This window comes from Equus asinus, chromosome 7 (genome assembly GCF_041296235.1).
Source record: "Equus asinus isolate D_3611 breed Donkey chromosome 7, EquAss-T2T_v2, whole genome shotgun sequence".
Classification (NCBI taxonomy): Eukaryota; Metazoa; Chordata; class Mammalia; order Perissodactyla; family Equidae; genus Equus; species Equus asinus.
The window spans coordinates 74,538,051-74,560,096 of NC_091796.1; the positions used below are offsets into that span (position 1 = coordinate 74,538,051).

Sequence of the window (22,046 nt, forward strand, 5' to 3'; positions counted from 1 at the left end):
AATAAGATGCCAACAGAGGGAGCTGGCCGAGGGCGCAGCGGTTAAGTTTGCACTTTCCACTTCAACAGCCCAGGGGTCACCGGTTCAGATCCGGGGGCAGACCTATGCACCGCTTGTCAAGCCATGCTGTAGCAGGCATCCCGTATATAAAGTAGAGGAAGATGGGCATGGATGTTAGCTCAGGGCCAGTCTTCCTCAAAAAAAAAAAAAAAAAAAGACACCAATACAGAGGGAAGTACAATGACACCATTTCATGTTGCGCAGCCATATCCCTGATCCTAACCCATATATGTCCCACTAATTCCCAGATTTGGAAACATTTCACCACCTCAAGGGCTTCACTCACAACAGTACCATTGAAATGGGCATGGTGATAGTGTTTATCCACCTAAGCCGTTTAGGCTGTCCCAGCCTCATCCAGAGAATCTTTCTCAGTGCTTCTCTTTGATGACAGAGACTGAGAAAAGTGGATGGCTGGATGTGAAATATCATACCATGGCTCCCTGGGTCCTCAGCATAGGACTTGGAATTGAACAGGAACAGAGTAAAGTGCTCTGAGCAGGGAGTTGAGCTTGTGTCCAAGTCTATCTAGAAAGTCTCTTATCACCTCCTCTTCTCCCCCCTCCCTAACCCCCCTAAATAGTTTAATGTCTTGGTACTACAATCTTGGTGTAGCCCTTTTGATGTGGGCCCTGAAAGAGATTCACTTCTATTGTTTGTTCAAAGGTGGCAGGGTTTTCCTAAAATCAAACTTTAACATTTTTATGGAGGCATATGTGATTATTAACTCCACTCAAAAAGAACTTCGTTTATTCTGAACTCCTTCAGAATAAATAACATAACGAATACAAACATACATATGTATATTTGTGGCGGGTTCTCTCAAACTTGGAGTTCCTTCCTTTAGTGGAGCTCTTCCCAGCATTGTTCACGTGGATGGCTCCTTGTCATCCTTCAGGTCTCAGCTTACATGTCACTTACTCAGGTTTGGCCTGACTACCCAATCTTATTAGTCCCCTCCTGCTTTAGTCTCTCTCATAGACCCTGCTATTTTCCATCATACCATTTATCACTGCTTCATATATTTATTGTGTTCATTCATTTAATTCCATCTATTCCCCTAGACTGTAAGGTTCCCAAGGGCAGGGACCTTGTTTGTTCACTTCTGTATCCCTAGGGCCTAGCACAGTGCCTGACATGTAGTCGGTGCTCTATAAAAAGTGCTGATAAACGAATGAACATTTCCTTGGTTGTTTCACTTATACTTATTTGTTCCTTCTACTGCGTTTGAGTTCCTGCTACTGCATTGTAACCCTGAAGGGAACAGGAGAAAAGCACAACATCCCTCCCCTCCATCACTGAGTAGTGAGGCGGCAATTCCTTTGTTGAGAAGCTGCTGGCTTCTCCAGGGAGGCTGTCTCATACCCAAAGGTACATAATAGTTCTACTAGAAGTAGCACGACTGAGGCAACCAGGAGAGCTGTCAGAAATGCTTTTCAAGTTACATGCATTGGGTTCTTGGGCGCCCGAAACTGAGAACTACTGCCATTACAATTAAGCGAGTATTAGCAGAATGTTGAAAAGAAGTGTGTGTGTGTTTAACTTGCATAACGAGCCACGGGATCCTACATCATCTCTCTGAAATGAAATTCAGATGTACACATCCTTCCTTCCTCGCGCGCCAGGAAGCGGAGCCTCTTGCAGCAGTTCCTCTGCCCAAAGAGGGCGGCAGTATCCCAGTAACTCACTCCCTGAAGATGTGGAGGTGGGAGGAGAGATTCGCGTTCAAAACCTTTTTGACTCTACCCACTCTCCGTAGCGCCTTAGCCCGCTCCAGTTTCAATGCGCGTTGTTGTTTGGCGAAGCTGAGTCCTATACACTGCCCGCTGCTCTCCTGATCATGGCTTCTCCGAGTTCCTTCACCTACTATTGCCCTCCATCTTCCTCCCCTGTCTGGTCAGAGCCACTGTACAGTCTGAGGCCCGAGCACGCGCGGGAGCGGTTGCAGGACGACTCGGTGGAAACAGTCACGTCCATAGAACAGGTGAGGTGGCAGGACCGGGCGAGGCGTCCGCGCGGGGGCTTCTGGGAGTGGGAGTCCCGCTCTTAGGGCTGCCGGGTTGTGAAACTTACCGGAGAACTACTACTCCCACCGTGCATCGCGGTGCCTCGCCTCTGAGAAGCTCTGGGCACCCAGGCTCGAACTGGAGAGTGGAGCGTTTATGGGGCAAGGTTGGGGAGGGGTCATTGTCAGATTTGGCTTGGAGGAGAGGACAGCCTCAGGGAGCGGAGAGAATCGTGTTCTGTGCCTGGAGGGCCGAAGCAGCCCGGGCGGTCAGACAGCCCGCTCCATTCTGCCGGGACATCCGGAGGTTCTCGTGTGGATAGTGACTTTCCCCACACTGCTCGTAGTTTAGGGACATAGGGGTAAGAGAAGTGGCCAGACTGCGATCATGCCATTCCACGATCTGTTTAATTTCTGACCCACAGTGCCAGGTTTTGGGCCTGCCTCGTGGGTGGGCATTTTGGTAGTCATTCAATCATTTGAGCACCAGCAGTGTGTTGGACACAATGTTAAACGCTGGAAATACAAAGAAAGAAAACAGCGCCTGACCATGTGCGTGGCACAGCCTGGTTGGGGAAGACAGACAGGAAAACAATACAAGTTTGGAATGTGCTGTAATAAAAGTGTAAATTTGGATTGCTTGTCATTCATTCACCGAGGCCTTGAAGTAGGATCCAACCTGTCACTTTGAAGAGTGAGGAATGAGTACTGAACTATAGTTTTGTTTTTCTTATTCCCCAGTTGGAATTCTTCCCAAGTCATTGTGGAAATCTTTGCCTATCTGTCACTGGAAGAAGTGGTCAGGATGATTCTTTTTAGCACTAACAAGTAAGCATCAGGCTGCTTGCTAAAATAAAATCTCTTAGTAATATCGGTCTCCAGGCTTAACCTTGGAGGGACCTGCTTTGACTTTCATACCTGAAGTTGGAAGCCTCCCTTTTGGTAAAATTAGTAATGATTATTATATTGTACATTTATGACTGTAAATTAATAACAGAAACGAGCTGGAATACACAGTTATACACATGGTAGCAGAGAGAATATTTTAACTGGAGATTTAAGCCTTGTGGGTTTTAGACTAGAACCTTATTGAATCTAGCTCCCCGGCTCAGTTAGCCCACCATTGTGTCCTTCTATAGAAGTCTTTTGCAAAAGATTGCAAAGAAATATCCCATTAATGAAAAACCTACAGGATCTTTGCGGTATTCCTAAGTGGTGAATTGTTGGGTTGCTTCAGGTCAGGCCTTTTTTTTTTTTTTTATCAGTCCCAAGACTGTGGAGTCACCTTTTATGTAGTTAACTGAATTGATCCCGCAGATAATGTTATGGATAGATGCTAGTGGAAAAAAGGGGATCAGATATTGGTCTGTTAATTTACAGACCAAAACAGAGACTTCCCTGGTTAGAAGGACAAGTCAAAAACAGGAGCATTATCAGGAGCTTTGCTGATCTACTCTTTCTCTTTTTCCTGTACTGCTTTTTTCAGTAGAGTGCCCCTGTTTAGTTTCTACCAAGAAAACAGGAGCACTTGTATTCCAAGTGCATAGGCATAACGAGTGATGCAGAAAGGGGTGCAACAAGGTACAGGTCTCTGAAAGGGTTCGCCAAGGTCTGGCCAGGTGTGGAAACTAGGCTCTGATATGGGATGTTGGTATTATAGGATGTCTTTCGAATCTAGGCCCAACTGTGTAGTAGATGGCAGAGCATCTTATATTTCTTTTCCATGTTGTTACTCCAGCTCACATTTTAAAAATCTAGGACAAACAGTTCCAGATAGTAGGAAGATAATGTAGTATCTCATTCTCGTGGCTGCCTCAGTGTCTTAATAGTCATCATAGTGTCCATTTATTGGGTCCCAGTGCTGTGCTAAGTGCTCTCCGTACATTATCATTCAATCCTGACACATTTTACAGATGAGAAGACTGAGGCTTAGAGAAGTGCTATGTTGGTAAATTAATGATGATATATTCCTAAGAAATACCAGCCTTGCTAGGATGAGTCATTTGCAGAAAACACTACTATTATTCTTTTGGTTCTGACTGAAGCGTCCATTTATTTGTAGGGTTTACTGACAGCTCAATTTTGTGCCATTGCCAATAAAAACAAATGCTGGTCACCTGCTTCCTATCTGATTATTGGAAGACTATTTGTTAAACAATAATTTGATAATAGGAGTTAAATCTATGAACAGTGGCAAGAGCCCTTAGCTGTGGGTCCTTCTGTTCTGTCCATTCATTTTTGTTCATTTAACAATTACTTGAGGGGCTGGCCCCGTGGCCGAGAGGTTAAGTTGTCGCACTCCGCTGCGGCGGCCCACTGTTTCGCGGGTTCGAATCCTGGGCGCGGACGTGGCACTGCCCATCAAACCGTGCTGAGGAGGCATCCCACATGCCACAACTAGAAGGACCCACAACTGAGAATATACAACTATGTACTGGGGGCTTTGGGGAGAAAAAGGAAAAAATAAAAATAAACAAATAAACAAAACAAAAAACCAATTACTTGAGTTCCTTCTATGTGCCAGGCACTGTTCTTGCCACTGGACGTAAGGTGGGGAACAAAAGAGGCCAAATTGATGCCTTTATGAAACTTTTGTTCTAGGCCAGGGAGGCAATCAAAAAGGGAAAAAAACCCTATCTATTTATCTATCTATCGTCTATCTATTTAATGCTAGAGAGAAGTGCTGTGGAGAAGATTAAAGCAGGATTAGGAAATAGAGTGTGCCCGGAATGGGTGGGGTGGGAGCAGGGGAGGTTTTTATGTAAGATGGTAAGGGAAAACCTCTGATGATGTGATGTTTTAGCTGAGACCTGAAGTAAGAGAAGAAACAAGCCACGTGTGTACCCAGGGAAAAGCATCCTGGGCAGAGAAAGCAGCAAGTACAAAGGACTCAAGGCAGGCATGTCCCTGGTGAGTGGGAGCCACTGGGAGAAGAGGGTTAGCAAAGAGGAGAGTAGGAGATGAGGCTGGCCGTAGAGGGGCTCATAGGCCATTGTAAGTACTTTTGTTGTAGGTACCTGATTGAGATGGGAGCCACTGGGCTGGAGAGCTTCCGTCTACCTCCCCAGATTCGCTCTACCCTTTTCCACCCTGCTCTGGAGATGTGCCCCTGGAGGTGGACCTGCAGTGGCAGGCTCCCTTGCCTTATGGCTTCTAGTTGTATTTGGCCATGGGGAGTACGGATAGCAGATGAGAGAGAGGCAGGGAGAAGAATGGGATTGGTGTATTCGTTCCCTTCCTGCAGGGTCATGTGGGCTGGAGTGTCTTTGAATTGAGGTCCCACCTCCTCTCAGGGGCCTCCTCCATGGGCTCTCTCTTTCCCTTTCCACTTCTCTTCCCACCTTCAGGTCTAGGAGGGGATGCCCTCTGTTGCCAGCCCCACAGTACTACACTCTGTGGTTTTGCTATACCTGCTCACACCTTTGGAACTACTGCCTTTATAAACTCTCCTCAGATCACCCACTTTGAATGTGCCATCTGTCTCCTACCAGGAGTCACACTGATCCATAATGGCGGGGTTTTGACACAAGCTGACCAGCATTTCAACAGACTCCTTGAGGTCACTGTTGAGAGCAGATTGTGGGGAGGTGAGGAGCAGATTGTGGGGAGGTGAGGGTGGGTACAGGGAGGCTGTTGCAGGACTGCAGGTGACATACGACAGCGGCTGAGCTCAGGGCTATGGCAGTGGAGGTAATCAGGTGCTGGGCAGTTTTCGAAGGTCTCTACTTTGATAACCTGTTTTGCTGATGGATTTGATGCATGGGGAGACTTTTATGACTCTAGAAAGCAAGGCGCGATTGTACCGTTAGTGGTTGTCTTCTTTTGTTGTGCCATTTGCAGTCACCCCATTGCAGATGCTCTGTGGTTCAGGCCAGCAGTTAGTACTGGTACAGTCTCCGAGGTAGCAGCCTTGCTAAAAACAGTTGTTTACGGAAGATACTACTTTTCTTTTTCCTTTAGTTTGCTCTTGAGCAGAGGTGAAAGCATCCTCCTCTTGAAATGGCATGATATCGTTAGACAGCATTCAGTCAAGTGACAGTCAACTCTGAGTGGAGTATAGAAGAATTATCGGTCTTAGTCCCTGACCTCAAAATTCTTCTGTCTTAGAGAAAAAAAAAAAATATGCCTGAAGCAATTAGAGAATAATTTGCAAGAGCATGTAATTAATGCTCACTTATGACTGCACTGCATATGGGGTCGTAATTGCACAGGGAGTGGAGGCTGGTCTGTGGGCTGAGGCAGTCAGGACAACTTCACGTGGGCGTGGGGCTGGGCTCTAAAGGATGGAGCTGGGGGGCAGCCGTTCCAGCGGGAGGAGCTGTTTTGAGGGAAGACTCCAGCTTACTGGGAATGGAGGGTGCAGGTTGGTTGTGGTAGGAAATTAGGTCAGCTGGATGGGCAGGGCCAATGGGGGGGTGGGGCAGGGGTAGGAAGGGTGGACAGCCTGGCTAATGAGCTGGTTTCAAGTGATGGGCGTTGCCCCACTGCAGATCCTGAAGGAGGGAGTGTCAGAGGTCCAGGAATGAATCCTGAACTCCTGCTGTTGACTTGTTTCAAGGTATATTCTCCAAAAGGTTATTAAGTAGAGGTGGAACAAGTCGCTAAATATGATCAAACTTAATAGTTTCTTATGCTTCTCAGAGAAGGGACCAGAGCTTTGCTTGGTTAAGTGGTCAGTAGGCTAGCTGTGTGAATCAGTTTTATTTTCTTGGAATTCTTGGAATTCACCATGTTGCCCAACTATAAGGCAATTCTAAATATCAAAATTTTCCCATTTTCCCTATTAAAGGCGAAAATAATGTTTTTTGGTCAACTTGAAAATACACGTACTTTTAGGTATGGAGGTGAGCAAATCAAATGCCTACTTAGAAAATTTACATTGTAAATTTAGGTACATATTCCTATGTAAAATCACATGCTTTATAAAATCACACTAATTTGGAAATATTCTTTTTCCTCCGTGTTAGTAAAACATTTTTCTTCAAACTCTTTATGTGTATGGTTGACCTTAGTATTTTTATCATTGGTGGAGCCACATTTTGGATCAGCCAATACATTTTTTCCAGACTACACTTTCAGTTTTTTGAATGTGGGTAAGAATATTTCATCCCAAGTTAAAAGTAGCCACTTGCATAACATTAGCATTCTTTCACAATGTGTCCAGTTGGTGTATATCTGTGATTGGGACAACTTAACCACTTCATTACTTTTTAAAGTGATCTTTGAAAGGGTTTACAGTGGAACTTACACGTGGAAGTGTGAGTTCATACCCCAGGAATAATTGCTAAGCCTGTGTTTAATTTGTCTTCTTTCCTGATACCATCAGTTGACCTCTATAAACAGCCCAAACCAGACCTGGATTGAGGTTGTTTTAGGCTGATGTATCAAACCCCACTGGTACTTTGTATTCAAAATAAAGAATTGGAAGAACTCCCCACAGCAAGAGTTACTTTGTAAAAGTGAGTTGTTTTTTCTGAGGGATAATTTTTTTAGGAAAATCTTTGCGTTATGTTTGATCTATTAATGATTCTTTTACTGTAGCTTCAGCATTAGCATGAGTGTCAGGCAGCAAAACCGCTTTCTGGAGCGGTCCTCCTCTGGGAGCGAGGGGGCGGGAGAAGGAAAGTGATAGTCCGTGATAGGAAAGTTGCTGCATCGTCAGATTGGCTGCAGAAAGAAGCTGTGAAAGAGAAAGTACCAAATGCATTAGTTGGTTTTTACCACTCATCTGTGAATGGAAATTATTCTGTGCTTCTGCTGATTGGATTTCCAGAAAAATTCCACGAGCTGTCTTTTAAACAGCTGTTGAGAATGCAGGCAGATCGTTAGATCTGCGTTTGTTTATTGCCATAGCACCTAACTCTTGGGGACTGGGTGCTGTCACTTTGTCTCTGGCCCTGGATTCCATCATTGAAAAACGCAACTAATGTACATATTAGTTTATATCATGTATACAGACCATATACGTGCGCATACTAATATATATTTATTTTTAGTTTATATTATATATTTTAAAGATACAGGTGCATATATATATATATATATGAATATAAATTAATATAAATATATAGTAGGGGAGGAAAAAAATCTTTTCCTCTACCCATCTAGGGTTCTCCAGCTGGGGCCCTATAAATTAGATTGGCCAAAGACAGATTAACAAGAGAAAAAGAAATTTATTAACATGTGTGTTGCGTATGTACACATGGGAGCACTCATCAATGAGTAACCCAAAGGGGTGGTTACAACTTGGGTTTATGTACCATCTTAGGCTAAAACAAAGGAAAAAGGTTTTGGGCTTCTGGGTGGAAAGACAAGTTATGGGAAGGGACCAGGAAAAGCATGGTGAACAAGAGTGGTTTCGTCAGGTTTGTTATGCATATTTAAGTCGGGGCCTTCTCCATTGCTAAGAGTTGTTAGGAGTCTTCCATTTCCTTATACAGAGAGGGAGATACCTTTACAAAAGGAAATTTCTTTTACAAAAGGCAAATTTATGCCCTGTATTTAGAGCTTTTCCTGTATCTCCTGGTCGTCAGTGGCCTTCAGCTCAAAAGAATCCTTATGTTAAAGAGGCGTATTTTGGCATGGCATATTCTAGTATCCTCACTACGTATAATCTGACTTCAGCAAACTTAAAACATTCTCTGCGTAGAAACACTAGGCCGTGCCCTGTCAGAAGCAGGCGTAAACTTCCAGCAAGCTGGTAGACTTAACTCTGAACTCTTGTGCTCTCTTTCTGCCCTATCCTAAGTAAGCATTGCCTCATTTCTGGAGCAGATGAGAGACGTACTATCGGCATTAACAGTTATGTTATACATTAAATAGCTTTGGGAGGGCTGGCCTGGAAACCTGTCAGGTACAACATTACTTTGATGGGAAAACGAATAAGGTCTAATCAACGTGAACTTCTAGATCATGGCATCTTTTCTATGTCGGGGCCTATCTCTATAGGTGTGGGAAAGCCTGGGTGATAAGGCAGTGCAAAACTAAGCACTTTTAAATTTTTTTCTTTTTTAAGAAATTTATAGTTAACAAAAAGTATAAATAATAACATAATTAGCCATTTTCCTATAACCTAGAATTAACGGTTGCTAACAACTTATTTTTTTGCTTCCGGCTATTTGTTTAAAGGCAATTATAAATATAGCTACAGTCTCCTTTAACTCCACCCCCAGTTCAGTTTGTCCCCTTGCCATCTCCAGAAGCAACTTCTGTCATGAGTTGTGTATCCTTTCACTGCCTCACTTTTAATCCTTTTATGAGTCCGTAAACTCTGTATGTGTGTGTTGCTTTTAAAAATTTGCATAAATTGGGGCTGGCCCCGTGGCCGAGTGGTTAAGCACGCGCGCTCCGCTGCAGGCGGCCCAGTGTTTCGTTAGTTCGAATCCTGGGCGCGGACATGGCACTGCTCATCAGACCACGCTGAGGCAGCGTCCCACATGCCACAACTAGAAGAACCCACAACGAAGAATACACAACTATGTACCGGGGGGCTTTGGGGAGAAAAAGGAAAAAATAAAATCTTTAAAAAAAAAAAATTTGCATAAATTGTTGCACTCCGTCATCTTGCCTTTTTCCGTTTAATCTTTTCCATCTCTTTCCAAATTGATGTCTGTACATCCAGTTCATCCTATTAACTACTGATAAAGGTAATTTTCAGAAAAGGTAAAATCGTGACTCATATAGATAAAAATGAACATGTTAAAATTTTTATTTTACTCACATATGGGGAACCAGGCAGATGTTATGACTAGTTCAAAGGAAAAGTCAAAAGGCACAAATTTATGTGAAGTAAAGAAATTGAATTGCACATGGAGGCAAAACTGTTTTTTCCACAGTGGGGAGGGAAGTCAATCAAGTCAAAACTTAAGGGACAAGATATAATTTGCATATCTTATCAGTTACCTACAGTTTACAAAGAGGTCTAAAATAGTTCAAAGACAATGAACAGGGCTGGAATCAGCTTGGAAGGGTGTGCTATAGACAGGGCGTAGTTTCCCACTGAAGTGTGGAATTTTTTCTACACTCCTATGTGGTGTGTAGAGTATGCCACTCTTTATACTGTAGGTGTGTGGTAGTCGCCGAGGAAACCTAGATGTATGGTGCAGTATAGTACAGAGTGTTCTGTTTGATCCATCCCCGCCCTGTTGATGGGCATTTGGGTTGTATCTAAGTTTTTACTGTTATTTGCAGTACTCCAGCGAGCATCTTTTTTTTTTTTTTTAAGATTTTTTTATTTTTTCCTTTTTCTCCCCAAAGCCCCCCGGTACATAGTTGTGTATTCTTCTAGTCGTGGCATGTGGGACGCTGCCTCAGCGTGGTCTGATGAGCAGTGCCATGTCCGCACCCAGGATTCGAACCAACGAAACACTGGGCCGCCTGCAGCGGAGCGCGCGAACTTAACCACTCGGCCACGGGGCCAGCCCCCCAGCGAGCATCTTTATGCATACCTTGTTGTGCACATGTAAAGTTTCTCTAGGAGATCTCTACCTGAGAGGTAGAATTGCTGGCTTGTCGGGTCTGTGCCCTTTCAGTGTTAGTACCTGCTGCCATTTTGCCCTCAATTGGATCTAGCGTCTAAGCACTCACTGGTGGGGTCCCGGAGCTCTATTTCCCCCCACCCTCTCCAAGACTAGGCATTGTCAGAGGTCTCAATTTGGGAAAGAGTGTCTTTTACATCTGTTCCAAGTATCTTCCTCTATGCTCTTGTTTGCCTTTAACCTTGCTTATGCTTATGCTTTTATCTGTCTTTTTCCTTACAGTTTTGGCTTTTTGAAGAAATTTTTCTCTATCCCAAGAATATAAAGATATTCTCCTATATGCTTTTCTAATAATTTGACTCGAGTTTTTCATGTTCAAGTTTAATCAACTTAGAATTTCTTTCTTTTTTTAGGGTGTGAAGTAGTAAGTTAATTTTTCTACCAGCAACATTTACTCAGTAGCCCATATTTTTCCCTTTTATATTGGGTTTTACCATCTCTGCCGTATACCAAGTTTTCACATATGCATGGCTGTTAGGAATTCTTTAATGAAAAGTGCTGTACTAGAGGACGATTCCTGAAATATTCTAGCATAGTAATGATAGGCACCTGTCCTTTGAATGAGGAGGCGTTACTGCCGATGACATAACTGTGCATCTCTAGGTCACTGGGAACCTCTTGCTAGTATTCATTTTGGCTTATGGTTTAAACTTAGTTTTCCTTCATTACTTCTAGAACACCTGATGTTTAAAGACGTTTTTTAAAACAGAAACTAACGGTGAGGGCAGTGGCTCTCAAACGGGGCTGACCGTGAGAATCACCGGAGAGTTTTTGTCCTCCCTGCTCCTAGGTTGCACCCCAGACCAATTAAAGCAGAACCTTTGGGGGTGGGGCCGAGGCATCAGTATGCTTTTTAAGCTCCCACGTGATTTTTTTTTTAGGTTGGCACCTGAGCTAACAACTGCTGCCAGTCTTCTTTTTTTTTCCTTGCTTTTTTTCTCCCCAAATCCCCCCAGTACCTAGTTGTATATTTTATTTGTGGGTCCTTCTAGTTGTGGCATGTGGGACACTGCCTCAACATGGCCTAACGAGCGGTGCCATGTCCGTGCCCAGGATCCGAACCCTGGGCCACTGAAGTGGAGCAGGCGAAGTTAACCACTTGGCCACGGGGCCGGGCCCCCGCAACGTGATTCTAATATGCAGCCAGGTGTGAGAACCTGTGCTTCCTAAAGGGTCTTAGCCTTGGATAGAGAGGGATGCTGGCTGGATAAGGGGGCCAGCTCAACTCTGACTTCCTGGTGAATCTTGCACTCAGAGTATTAGGTTATTTGTTCAGAGAAAAGTTTTACCTTCTCATCTTTGTGCTTCACTAGTTAAGAAGAAAAGTGTGGTGAGCAGTTTTGTTTTGTTTTGAGGAAGATGAGCCCTGCCAATCCTTCTCTTTTTGCTGAGGAAGATTGGCCCTGAGCTCACATCTGTGCCCATCTTCCTCTACTTTATGCATGGGATGCCTGTGCAGCATGGCTTGATAAGTGATATGTAGGTCCACACCCAGAATCCGGACAAGCAAACCCAGGGCCGCCAAAGCAGAGCGCATGCGAACTTAACTGCTGTGCCACCGAGCCAGCCCCACGGTGAGCAGTTTTAAAACAGTAACAATTAATAATTATAAATTAAGAAAGTACTATTTGAAGTCACATTCCAGCGTCAACCTCTGAGCTGAAATCCGCAGTGACCGTTGCCACTACGGAAACCTTCCTTGATCTGTCACATGTTAGCATGCATCAGAATCCTCCAGAGGACTTGTTAAAAAGAGGTCGGTGGCCCCAACCCCTAGTTTCGGATTCTGTAGTCTGTTACCTGAGAGTTTACATTTTTAACAAGTTTAGCTTGGTTCCAGGTGAAACCTGCCCCTGGGCCACTTGCTCCCAGACCCCACTGGGTGGAATCTGTCTGCTCTTCAACAAGCTTTTGTTTCTGTAGAACAGGTGAACACAATGCAGACTCCTCAGGGGCGGGAATCTTTGCTTAGGGAGGTGTTCCGGACACCTTGAATATAGAGGAAAGATGAGAAAGTATTACTGAGAAAATATTGTTTAAACTCTCACAGTAATAATAAAGTATTTGGGTTTTCCCCTAGTAGTTTATTATGAAAAATTTCAAACATAGCAAAGTTGAAAGGATTTTACAATGAATACCAGTATACTCATCACCTAGATTCTTTTAACATTGACCAGACTTGCTTTATCACAAGTTGATTCACCTATTCATCCCTCTATCCATCTTTTCTTTTCTTTTTTTGAGGAAGATTAGCCCTGAGCTAACATCCGCTGCCAATCCTTCTCTTTTTGCTGAGGAAGACTGGCCCTGAGCTAACGTCCGTGCCCATCTTCCTCTACTTTATATGTGGGACACCTACCACAGCATGGCCTGACAAGCGGTGCCATGTCCGCACCCGGGATCCGAACCGCAAACCCAGCCCCGGGCTGCCGAGAAGCGGAACGTGCGCACTTAACCACTGCGCCCCCAGGCCGGCCCGTCTATCCATCTTTTCTTAATGAATTTCAAAACAAATTGTAGATATCCATACACTTCTCACTAAATACTTTAGTGTGCATGTCATTAACTAGCGTTCAGTATTTATTTACAGTTCTTTTTTCTTTTCAGATAAAATTTACACACAATAAAATATGCATATCTTAAGTGTATATTCATATTCGCTGAGTTTTCGCAAGTGCACACACCTGTGTAACCTAAACCTTTATCAAGATAGAGGACGTCACCTTCACTCCAGAAAGTTCCCTCATGTTCCTTCCCAGTCAGTCCCCACTCCCACCCCCCCGCCCCTAGAGGCAACCAATGTTCTGATTTTTTTTATAGATTAGTTTTGCCTTTTCTAGACTGTCAGCTAAATGGAGTCATACAGTATGCATTCTTTTGGGTCAGGCATCTTTCACCCAGCGTGTTTACGAGGTCCATCCATGTTGTTGCATATATCAGTAATTTGTCCCTTTTTATTGATGAATATGCTACAGATTGATGTTGTTTTTTTAATCCATTCTCCTATTGATGGACAACTGAGCTGTTGCCAGATTTTGGATATTATGAATAATGCTGCTGTGAACATTCTTGTAAAAGTCTTTTTTATGATCATGTGTCTTCATTTTTCTTAAGACCTACAAGTGGAATTGCTGGATTGTAGGATAGGAGTATGTTTAATTTTATAAGAAACTGCTGGCCTCTTCCAGAGTGGTTGTGCATTTTACACTCTCACCAGCAGTGTCTAAGGGCTCTGGTTGTTTGGCATGCTTGCCAGCATTTGATGTTGTCTGTCTTCTCATCTTTAGTCATTCTGCTGGTGGGTGTGATGTGGTATTGTTAAAGAAAAAATTATTCATGACACTTGTTAAAGGAAGACTATACAGTGGGGGTTTGCAGTAGGGGAGAGAGATTGGACTTAACTCTTAATACAAGGAAGAGTGGGAATTTATAGTCAAGGAGCAAGGCGGTGGGGGAATTGGTGGGTGGAAAATTACTAAGAGGAATCATCAGGGGTAAGCGGGGATTCTGGCTAAACCAACCTAACAGGACTCCTCTTGAAGGCAGGCCAGGGTGATCAAGACATCACTGGGGGATGGTCGGGGATGAGGAAACTGATGAAATATTGAGGACGGGGGATTCTGGTTAAACTAACTTAGCAGGATTCTTGCTAAAATTGGGTGATGCAAAGATGGATGTGGAAGTACAAAAGCTGAGGCCTAGTTGGGATGAGGATTCAGAGGAGCCTGACTAGAGTTTGGTCAAGGGGAGACTGTCAGTGTCTCATTGCAGAATGTTCGCTTTTGAATTGCCAGAAACACTTTCTAATTGGTTTAAGCATTTATGTATCCACTTTACATATACATGTATTGTGTGTGGCTGTGCAGATGTATTTGACTTTTCAAAAATCTTTCTTGTACCTGGATAAAGTAGTCATGGTGGAATCTGGGTATTAAATGTTTTGTTTTGATTTTTAATAATTTCCTCCAACTTTTTTTTTTAAGATTTTATTTTTCCTTTTTCTCCCCAAATTGCCCCTGGTACATAGTTGTATATTTTTAGTTGTGGGTCCTTCTGGTTGTGCTGCTATGTGGGATGACGTCTCAGCATGGCCTGATGAGTGGTGCCATGTCCCTGCCCAGGATCTAAACCGGCGAAACCCTGGGCCACTGAAGCAGAGTGCACGAACTTAACCACTCGAGCACGGGGCTGGCCCCATCTCCAACTTGTTATTACAAAAAATTTTAAATATACAGAAAATTGACAGCATCTGTTTACCCTCCACCTAATTTCCCCACCTCATATCAACAGTTAAGGGATAAATTTTAAAAGAGGATAAAATCAGGATTTGTACAAATGTAAAACGAACACATGTCAAAGGTTTTATTTAACTCACGGAGCCAGTAAGCTATTACAACTACTTCAGAAGAGAATTCAAATACCACACATTTACAGTCAGATATGGATTGCTGAAATGAACTTACAAATGGATGCAAAACTGGGCAGTATCCATAGGGTGATGATTAATTGCATTTTACCAGATACAATTTGCATTTCTGTGGACAGAAATTATTTACATTACTGTCCATTTTCTACAAATTAACTTGTACCTCTACAGAGTTGTGAAATAGCCTAGTCAAGGACAAAGGTGGAGATAACCCAATGGATCATCTGGCCAGGACACAATTTTTCCTTTCGCATGCGTGCGTGCGTGTGTGTACACCTGTGTATATATGTATATGACTAATTTTTTTATGAATCTTTGAAAGTAAGCTAAAGACCTCATGACATGTTGCCCCTAAATAATAAAGCATTCATCTCCTAAGAATGACATTCTTCTACATAAGGACAATAATATCACACCTAAGAAAATAAAGAATTCTATAGTATCATGATATTATCATGATATTATATTATTTTTAAATTTCCCCAATTGTCCCAAGATTCTTTTTATATCTTGTGTGTGTGTGTGTGTGTGTGTGTGTGTGTGTGTGTTTAAATCAGGATCCAAGGTTCCTTTATTTCAGGCTATTTAAAAATTTTGAAGAGCTAACCCCTTGGGACTAAATCTTCTGGCGAGTAATCCTAGTGGCCTTTCTTGTGACATTTCATTTAGCAATGTTTCTGAAACAGATCAGATGCTTTAGGCTGTCATCCTCTTCACAGGAGAGCCATATCACTTTCGTTAACATGGTCATGAACTGTGTGCCCTGTGCCCAAGGGAACTGAACCTATGGGCCCCTTGCTATTTAGGCAAAAGAAAATTATCTGTTGTTATGGGGCTGTTAATAAGCCTTTGTATTGTACCCAGTTGGTAACTGCCTTGCCTGTGGGGGTTCTCCTGCAGAAAGGAGAGATTACCTAGAATAGAATAGTCTGTTCCTTTGGGATGGAAAGGAAGCGTGGAAATTCAAGATAAAATGAGAGGCCAGGGAAAGTGGACATGCTTTAGCATCCCTTTATTGAAGCTGATTTTCTTTTCTTGAATTCCGACTTGAGAGCTACGTAGTGTTCAGAATTCTTCACGACTTAGGTAACTTTGTTTTTCTTCATAGCCTCATTTCTCCTATATTTAAAGAGAGAATTTTGATAAATTTTTAAAAGGAATTTAATTATAGATCTTACCTTATTGATTATGCAGTTATTCTGACTACTTCTCTTAACTCTGCCCCAAAGGCTAAATTTCTAAGTCTGCTAATGTGTTGGAGGTCCCACACATCACACTAGGTTTGATGCTTCACTCCAAAGATTCAGAGACCTCAGCATGTAGTCATATTCATGGTTGTGATTTATATCAGCAAAAGTCTACAAAGCAAAATCAGCAAAGGGCAAAGGCTCGTGGGGTGAAGTCTGGAGGAAACCAGGCACGAGCTTCCAAGAGTCCTCCCTGTGGAGTCACACAGGACGGGCTTATTCCTCCAGTACGAAACTGTGGCAACGCAAGGAAGCTCATTAGACACTCTCTGCTCATGGTTTTTATTGCAGGCTGGTCACATAGGCACCTTCTGCCCAGCACTTCTCAAAATTCCAGACTCCCAGAAGGAAAGTAGCTGTTCAGCATAAACCATGTTGTTTATACAGTTAGGTAGGCACAGTGAGCCACTCTTAGCAGTTCTGGGAATGGTGGGACCCCTCCTAAAATCAAGGTTCCCAGATGCCAGCCAAGGGTCAACCTTGCAAGCAGACCTTTCTAAGGATAGCAGTCTCAGGCCTGGTATGTTAACTTTTTATATACAACTAGCTCTTTTTTTTTCTTCTGCTATGCAAATCAGAACATTTAAAGAATGCTTGCATCTTCCCAGTAACAAATTTACTCAGATTCTATATAACACTGGTAGGCTATATGGGGAGATGGGGGGCCAAAAAAGGATGTTCCATGTTTTGGGGATTACTTTGACTTTTCTCTTCCCTAGATAAATATTTTTAAATTTCTATGTTAATCCATTACTATTTGTCAAGAAAAAAACCTACAGGCTTATTACTGAGTAGCATTTTTAAAGTTGTACTCTAAAAACCACACTGTGTGCTCTGAGGTGATCTTTTTCTTAAACAATACACCAGTTCCTAAAGACAACCATGGAATAGGAGTAGATTTTTGCAAATCATGTATCTAATAAGGGACTTGTATCTAGAATATGTAAGGTACTATTACAAGTCAGTAATAAAAGAAAGCCCAATTTTTAAAAAAATGAACAAAATATCTGAATAGACATTTCTCTAAAGAAGAGATACAAATGGCCAATAAGCCCATAAAAAGATGCCCAACATCGTTAGCTATCAGGGAAATGGAATCAAAACTACAATGAAGTACTGCTTCACACCCGCTAGGATGGCTACGATAAAAAATACAGATAGTAACACGTTGGTGAGGATATAAAGAAACTGGAACCCTCGTGCACTGCTGGTGGGGATGTAAATGGTACAACTGCTTTGGAAAACAGTCTGGCAGTTCCTTAAATGATTAGACGTAGAGTTACCATATGATCCAGCAATTCTACTCCAGGTATATACCTCTGCCTAGGTAGAAATGAAGACATATGTCCATCCAAAAACTTGTCCAAGAATGTTCATAGCATTATTCATAGTAGCCAAAAAGTGGAAACAACCCAAATGCCCATCAACTGATGAATGGATAAACAAATTGTGTTATAGCCATATAATGAAATAGTTACTCAGCTGTTCCTCAGCAATAAAAAGAAATGAAGTACCAGTATATGCTACAGTGTGGATGAAGCTTGAAAACATTATGCTAAGTGAAACAAGCCCTTCACAAAGGACCGTATATTATATGATTCCATTTATGTGAATTATCCAGGATAGGCAAATCTATAGGGATAGAAAGTAGATTAATGGTTGACAGGGACTGGGAGAATTGGGGGTGACTGCTAGGGGATGTGGAGTTTCTTTGTGGGCTAGTGAAAATGTTCTAGAATTGATTGTGGTAAGAGATGCACAACTCTGAGTATACTAAAATCCATTTAAGCATACACTTTAAATGGGTGAGTTGAATGGTGTGTGAATTATATCTCAAGAAAGCTATTAGAAAAATATGCCAGTTCTTGAGAGAAAATAAAGTGAATTGTTATTTGTCCATTATTATGAACAGCTGACTCGTAGTACTCAGGTATTGATTTGAATTCATAAGATTTTCAGGCATGCGTCAGTTACTAACTGCATTGCAATATCACTTGTTCATTCTGAAGAAGAGTGGTTAGGAAATTTAAAGAGAAATGACACTATGTTGGGACTGTTTTAAGCATTTTCTTCTTTGCAGTGTGACATACCTGTGTTTCTGTCAGGAATCTTAGTTGAGAAATAAACCTCCGTTTTCCTCATGGAGTAGTTGGCTGTTCATGTTGCCTGGGGGGCGGGAACTGAAGGTGGGACTTCTCATTAAGGAACTCTTGTCTGGAAGCTTTTCTTCCTAGGAGTCTTAAGTGTCAGAATGCTAAGGGGGAGATGGGCTCATCCATTAGCCTTTGAATATTATTAAGTCATATGGATCTGAGTCGGCTTGTATTTGGGTAGAGGAAGTGAGTTTTCCTTCCATTTGGTTTTCATTCAGAATTCATCTATTCACTTAGCCATAACAGTATATTGTAGGCAAATCTTTATTTAACGATCTTACTGACCTATGTTTCTTGTATATTTTTCTATCCCTTTCAGCTTTCAGCTAAGGAAGGCATGACTGAGAAATGCAGTCATGTTTCATCTAGGCTGGGCCGTTATATTAGTCCCATGTGTGCATCTGGAATGGAAAAAGAATTATGAGGAATCTGGGACAACTTTCTTATTCCTCCTGAGTCAGGTTCTCAGAGCAACTTCAGTCTGTTTTTTAAAGTGTTGTAAATTCTTAGCCAGATCATCCCTCAAACTCATGTTCAAAGGGAGATACCAAAGCATATCCTAAAACCGAAGATGAGTGAATTTTAGATTGGCTGCCATTTCAGACGATTCACATCAGTGCTCCCCTCATCATCACAAATAATTCCTGCACCCTTGTCAAAGGGACCGGAAGCTCTAACTCAGTGGGTGTTGCAGAAATAAATAAGACACTTTTTGAAGTTTCCCAGAGAGGACTTTATTATGTGTCTTGAAATCTTTACGAGGACATTCCTCCCCACAGAGCGAGGATGCCACTGAAGGTGAAACCCTGCATCCTGTGAACCAGCCCTCCCCCGTTACCATACCCTCTCCTTGCAGAAGCTGCACTGTGTGACCATAAATGCTGTGGCCTGCAGAGGACACAGGTCATCTGGTTTCTTTTGTGACCTAACTTTCTGAGATCCTTCTTTTTATGGGACCGCGGGGTCCTGTGTGTGACATGGGACCAATGACCAGATGTGCTATTTCTTTGGTGTTCCTACAGTTGATGTTCTTGTAAATCCCTCAGGGGATTTCAGTACTGTTCAATCTGCATGTAAACTGTTCAATCTGATAATAAGAAGTATGAACCTTGGTACAAGTTAATTGTGTGTTTGAGAATGGCCAATTAAATAAACACTTAAACAATTTCATAGAGCAGGCAAGAATCAATCTTTCAAGCAAAATGTATCTGTCTTTGCTCCCTAAGTAACTGGTGCCAAGGTGCCAAACTCCAGAACTGCCATTAGTTTGGATATTATGGATTAGTTTACTGGAGAAGTTGATTGTGATGCCAGCATGGTACTGGGCATCCTCTCCCTCTCCTTGTCTAAGCCTGTCATCCTGCAGAGCCCTTAATGCAGTCCTGTAGGACGATGAAGGACAAACCCACACCAGCAATGCAGCCAGTATGCATTTGTGGCAATAGGAAGAAAAGTTGATAGAGGTCTCATCTGTATTTGTTTTCTCTCTCCCTGTTTCTTGCATCCTCACCAGGCCAAAGTAGAAGAAAAGATCCAAGAGGTCTTCAGTTCTTACAAGTTCAACCACCTGATACCAAGGTAAGCTGTGGTTAGGAGTTTGAAGGGATCTGGGAGACACCAGCTCCTGTGGGAGCCTTTCTCCTTTCCTCCTTGAGCTTCTCAACCTCAGGGGATAAGTGTGCTGTGAGCTGGTGTTTCTTGAACTTGTGGCTACCTGGATAGGCTCATGACCCCAATGCCTTCCTCTGTTAGAATGCTTTTTGGAGGAGATGCCAGTTGGATCTGAGCCTCAGGTGTTATTGGGCTGCCCCTGGAGGCCTGGACTCTGAGGTCTGAAGATGGAGAGAGGAACTTCATGTTTCTGTTGCTTGGTTGTGACCTGCTGCTTTGGTGTTCAGATCAGAACTCTCAGGCTTTTCTTTTTCATATTACACTTTGAAACAGATGTCAAGTCCAGGGGGATGGCCAGGGACGGATTCCTTTGATGTATATTATTGTTCGACTGCGTAACTGTGAGAAGTGTGAGCTTCTCCCAGCCTGGTCCTTTATTGGTGATTGTGCAGCAGATCCCAAGGATGAAATTTCAAGTGAGAAATAAAATGCCTCTTATTTTCCTTGGCGCTTAGCAAGTTGAAGTCTTCACTGCTCTTTGATGTCAGAAATTCCAAAAAGAGTATTGTAAGCTGAAGCTTATTTAATTTGAACCTTTATTTTCTCTTTTTTCCAGTTTTGTCATGTTTCACACTAGAATTTCATAAGGTTATTTCGTGCCTTTATTAGCATTTCTCTTCTAGTCACAAAGTATTTCTCTGAAAGCATTCTGTGTCGTGTTTCCAGCCATCAGAACTGATCAGTAGTCCAAAACTGCGTGTGGTCATCATTTTATCTTAATGATACAGCGCTTTTCCTTGACAACCTGTGAACAAAGTGTCGTTAGGCTGCTGGCTGATTCACGCTGGATGGAAAGCTGAAGGGTCTGAAGTCCAGCCCGACCCCCTTCATCCTGTCTCACAGACTTCTGAGACCCAGCAGACTAGCTCCTGGCAAGTCAGACTCGGGTACTTCTATTTAATGGTTCTAGGCTGAGTTAACTTTGTGTCTTTTTTGCTATCACTCTGTTTTGCCACTATTTCCTTGAAAAAACAAAGTCTGTCTGAAAATTCTGATTAGCCACGGCTGAAAACAATTGGAAAAGGTAAAGTGGGAAAAGGGAAAGACAGGTGTGAAGGAAAGAAGGGCAACATCAGCTAGAGGAGGGAGTCTTTCCCCAAATGGCTAAACTAAATCTCTGCATTAACCCGAAGCTCAGACCTCAGTTAATGAATTATTGCTCCTGTCATGAGCCACAGCTGGAGATTAGCAAAGGGAGTCATTTGTTTCAGCAGCTCCGGGAGAGTGACTCTACCTGCCCTGGCTGAGCATCCCCAGAGGTGGCAGGATGTGGAGATGGTGCGGCGGCATTGCTTCAGGAGGGGCTTTGTGGTCAGCCCTCGCCTCCCCCGTGACTAGCCTGATTGGGCTCTGAGTCAGTGTCTACTGTCTGCTCCTCTGCGGACACATGTCCGCTGTGTTTCCAAAGGCACCTTGATCATTCGACTTTCCTGTTTCACCCACCATCAGAATGGAGCCCTTGGATTTTCCTTGGATTCTTACTGACATGTGAGAGAGAATGGGAGGTGAGAGTCTGGGAGGAGGAAGCAGCCATGTTTGGGGAGTGGTGGTAGAGGACAAGTCAAGGAGTGAAATCCCCTGACTCTGAGGTCTTAGGTCAGCTGTGGGTGGAAAACAAAAATGTTCCTCCTAGGTTTGGATCCTTTGTGGAAATAGAATATATCAGGGCTCTGTGTTTAATTCAGGAATCTGACATTTTCCCATTGTTGCCTATGAAATTGGGCATTTTAAAGGATGCTAATTAGTATCTTATGTCACAGCATGCTAATTACTATTAGAGATGGTACACATTTTGGCTGAAGGCTGAGTATATAAATCAACACGTCAATATGAGGCTGAGGCAAAACATCATCATCAAACGAACTCCTAGGATATAAGAATAAATCTGAAAATTTATCATAATTTTATCACAATTTCAATATTTAACATTTCAGTGGTCAAATTTTA

General features: G+C 42.8%; 1 protein-coding gene across 2 annotated transcripts in view; it reads left to right on the plus strand.

Moving 5' to 3' along the window:
- Positions 1 to 1,673: 1,673 nt before the first annotated feature.
- The window catches only part of FNTB (farnesyltransferase, CAAX box, subunit beta), a 65,643-nt gene continuing 45,270 nt past the window's right edge, over positions 1,674 to 22,046 (plus strand). For both annotated transcript variants that reach the window (XR_001401499.3, XM_014862612.3), the window contains exons 1-2: positions 1,674 to 2,044; positions 19,942 to 20,006. Coding sequence is in view for 1 of the 2 variants with exons in the window: in XM_014862612.3 (XP_014718098.1) it covers positions 1,901 to 2,044; positions 19,942 to 20,006 (209 nt within the window). In the remaining variant the exon portion in view is untranslated. The remainder of the gene's footprint in view (positions 2,045 to 19,941; positions 20,007 to 22,046) is intronic.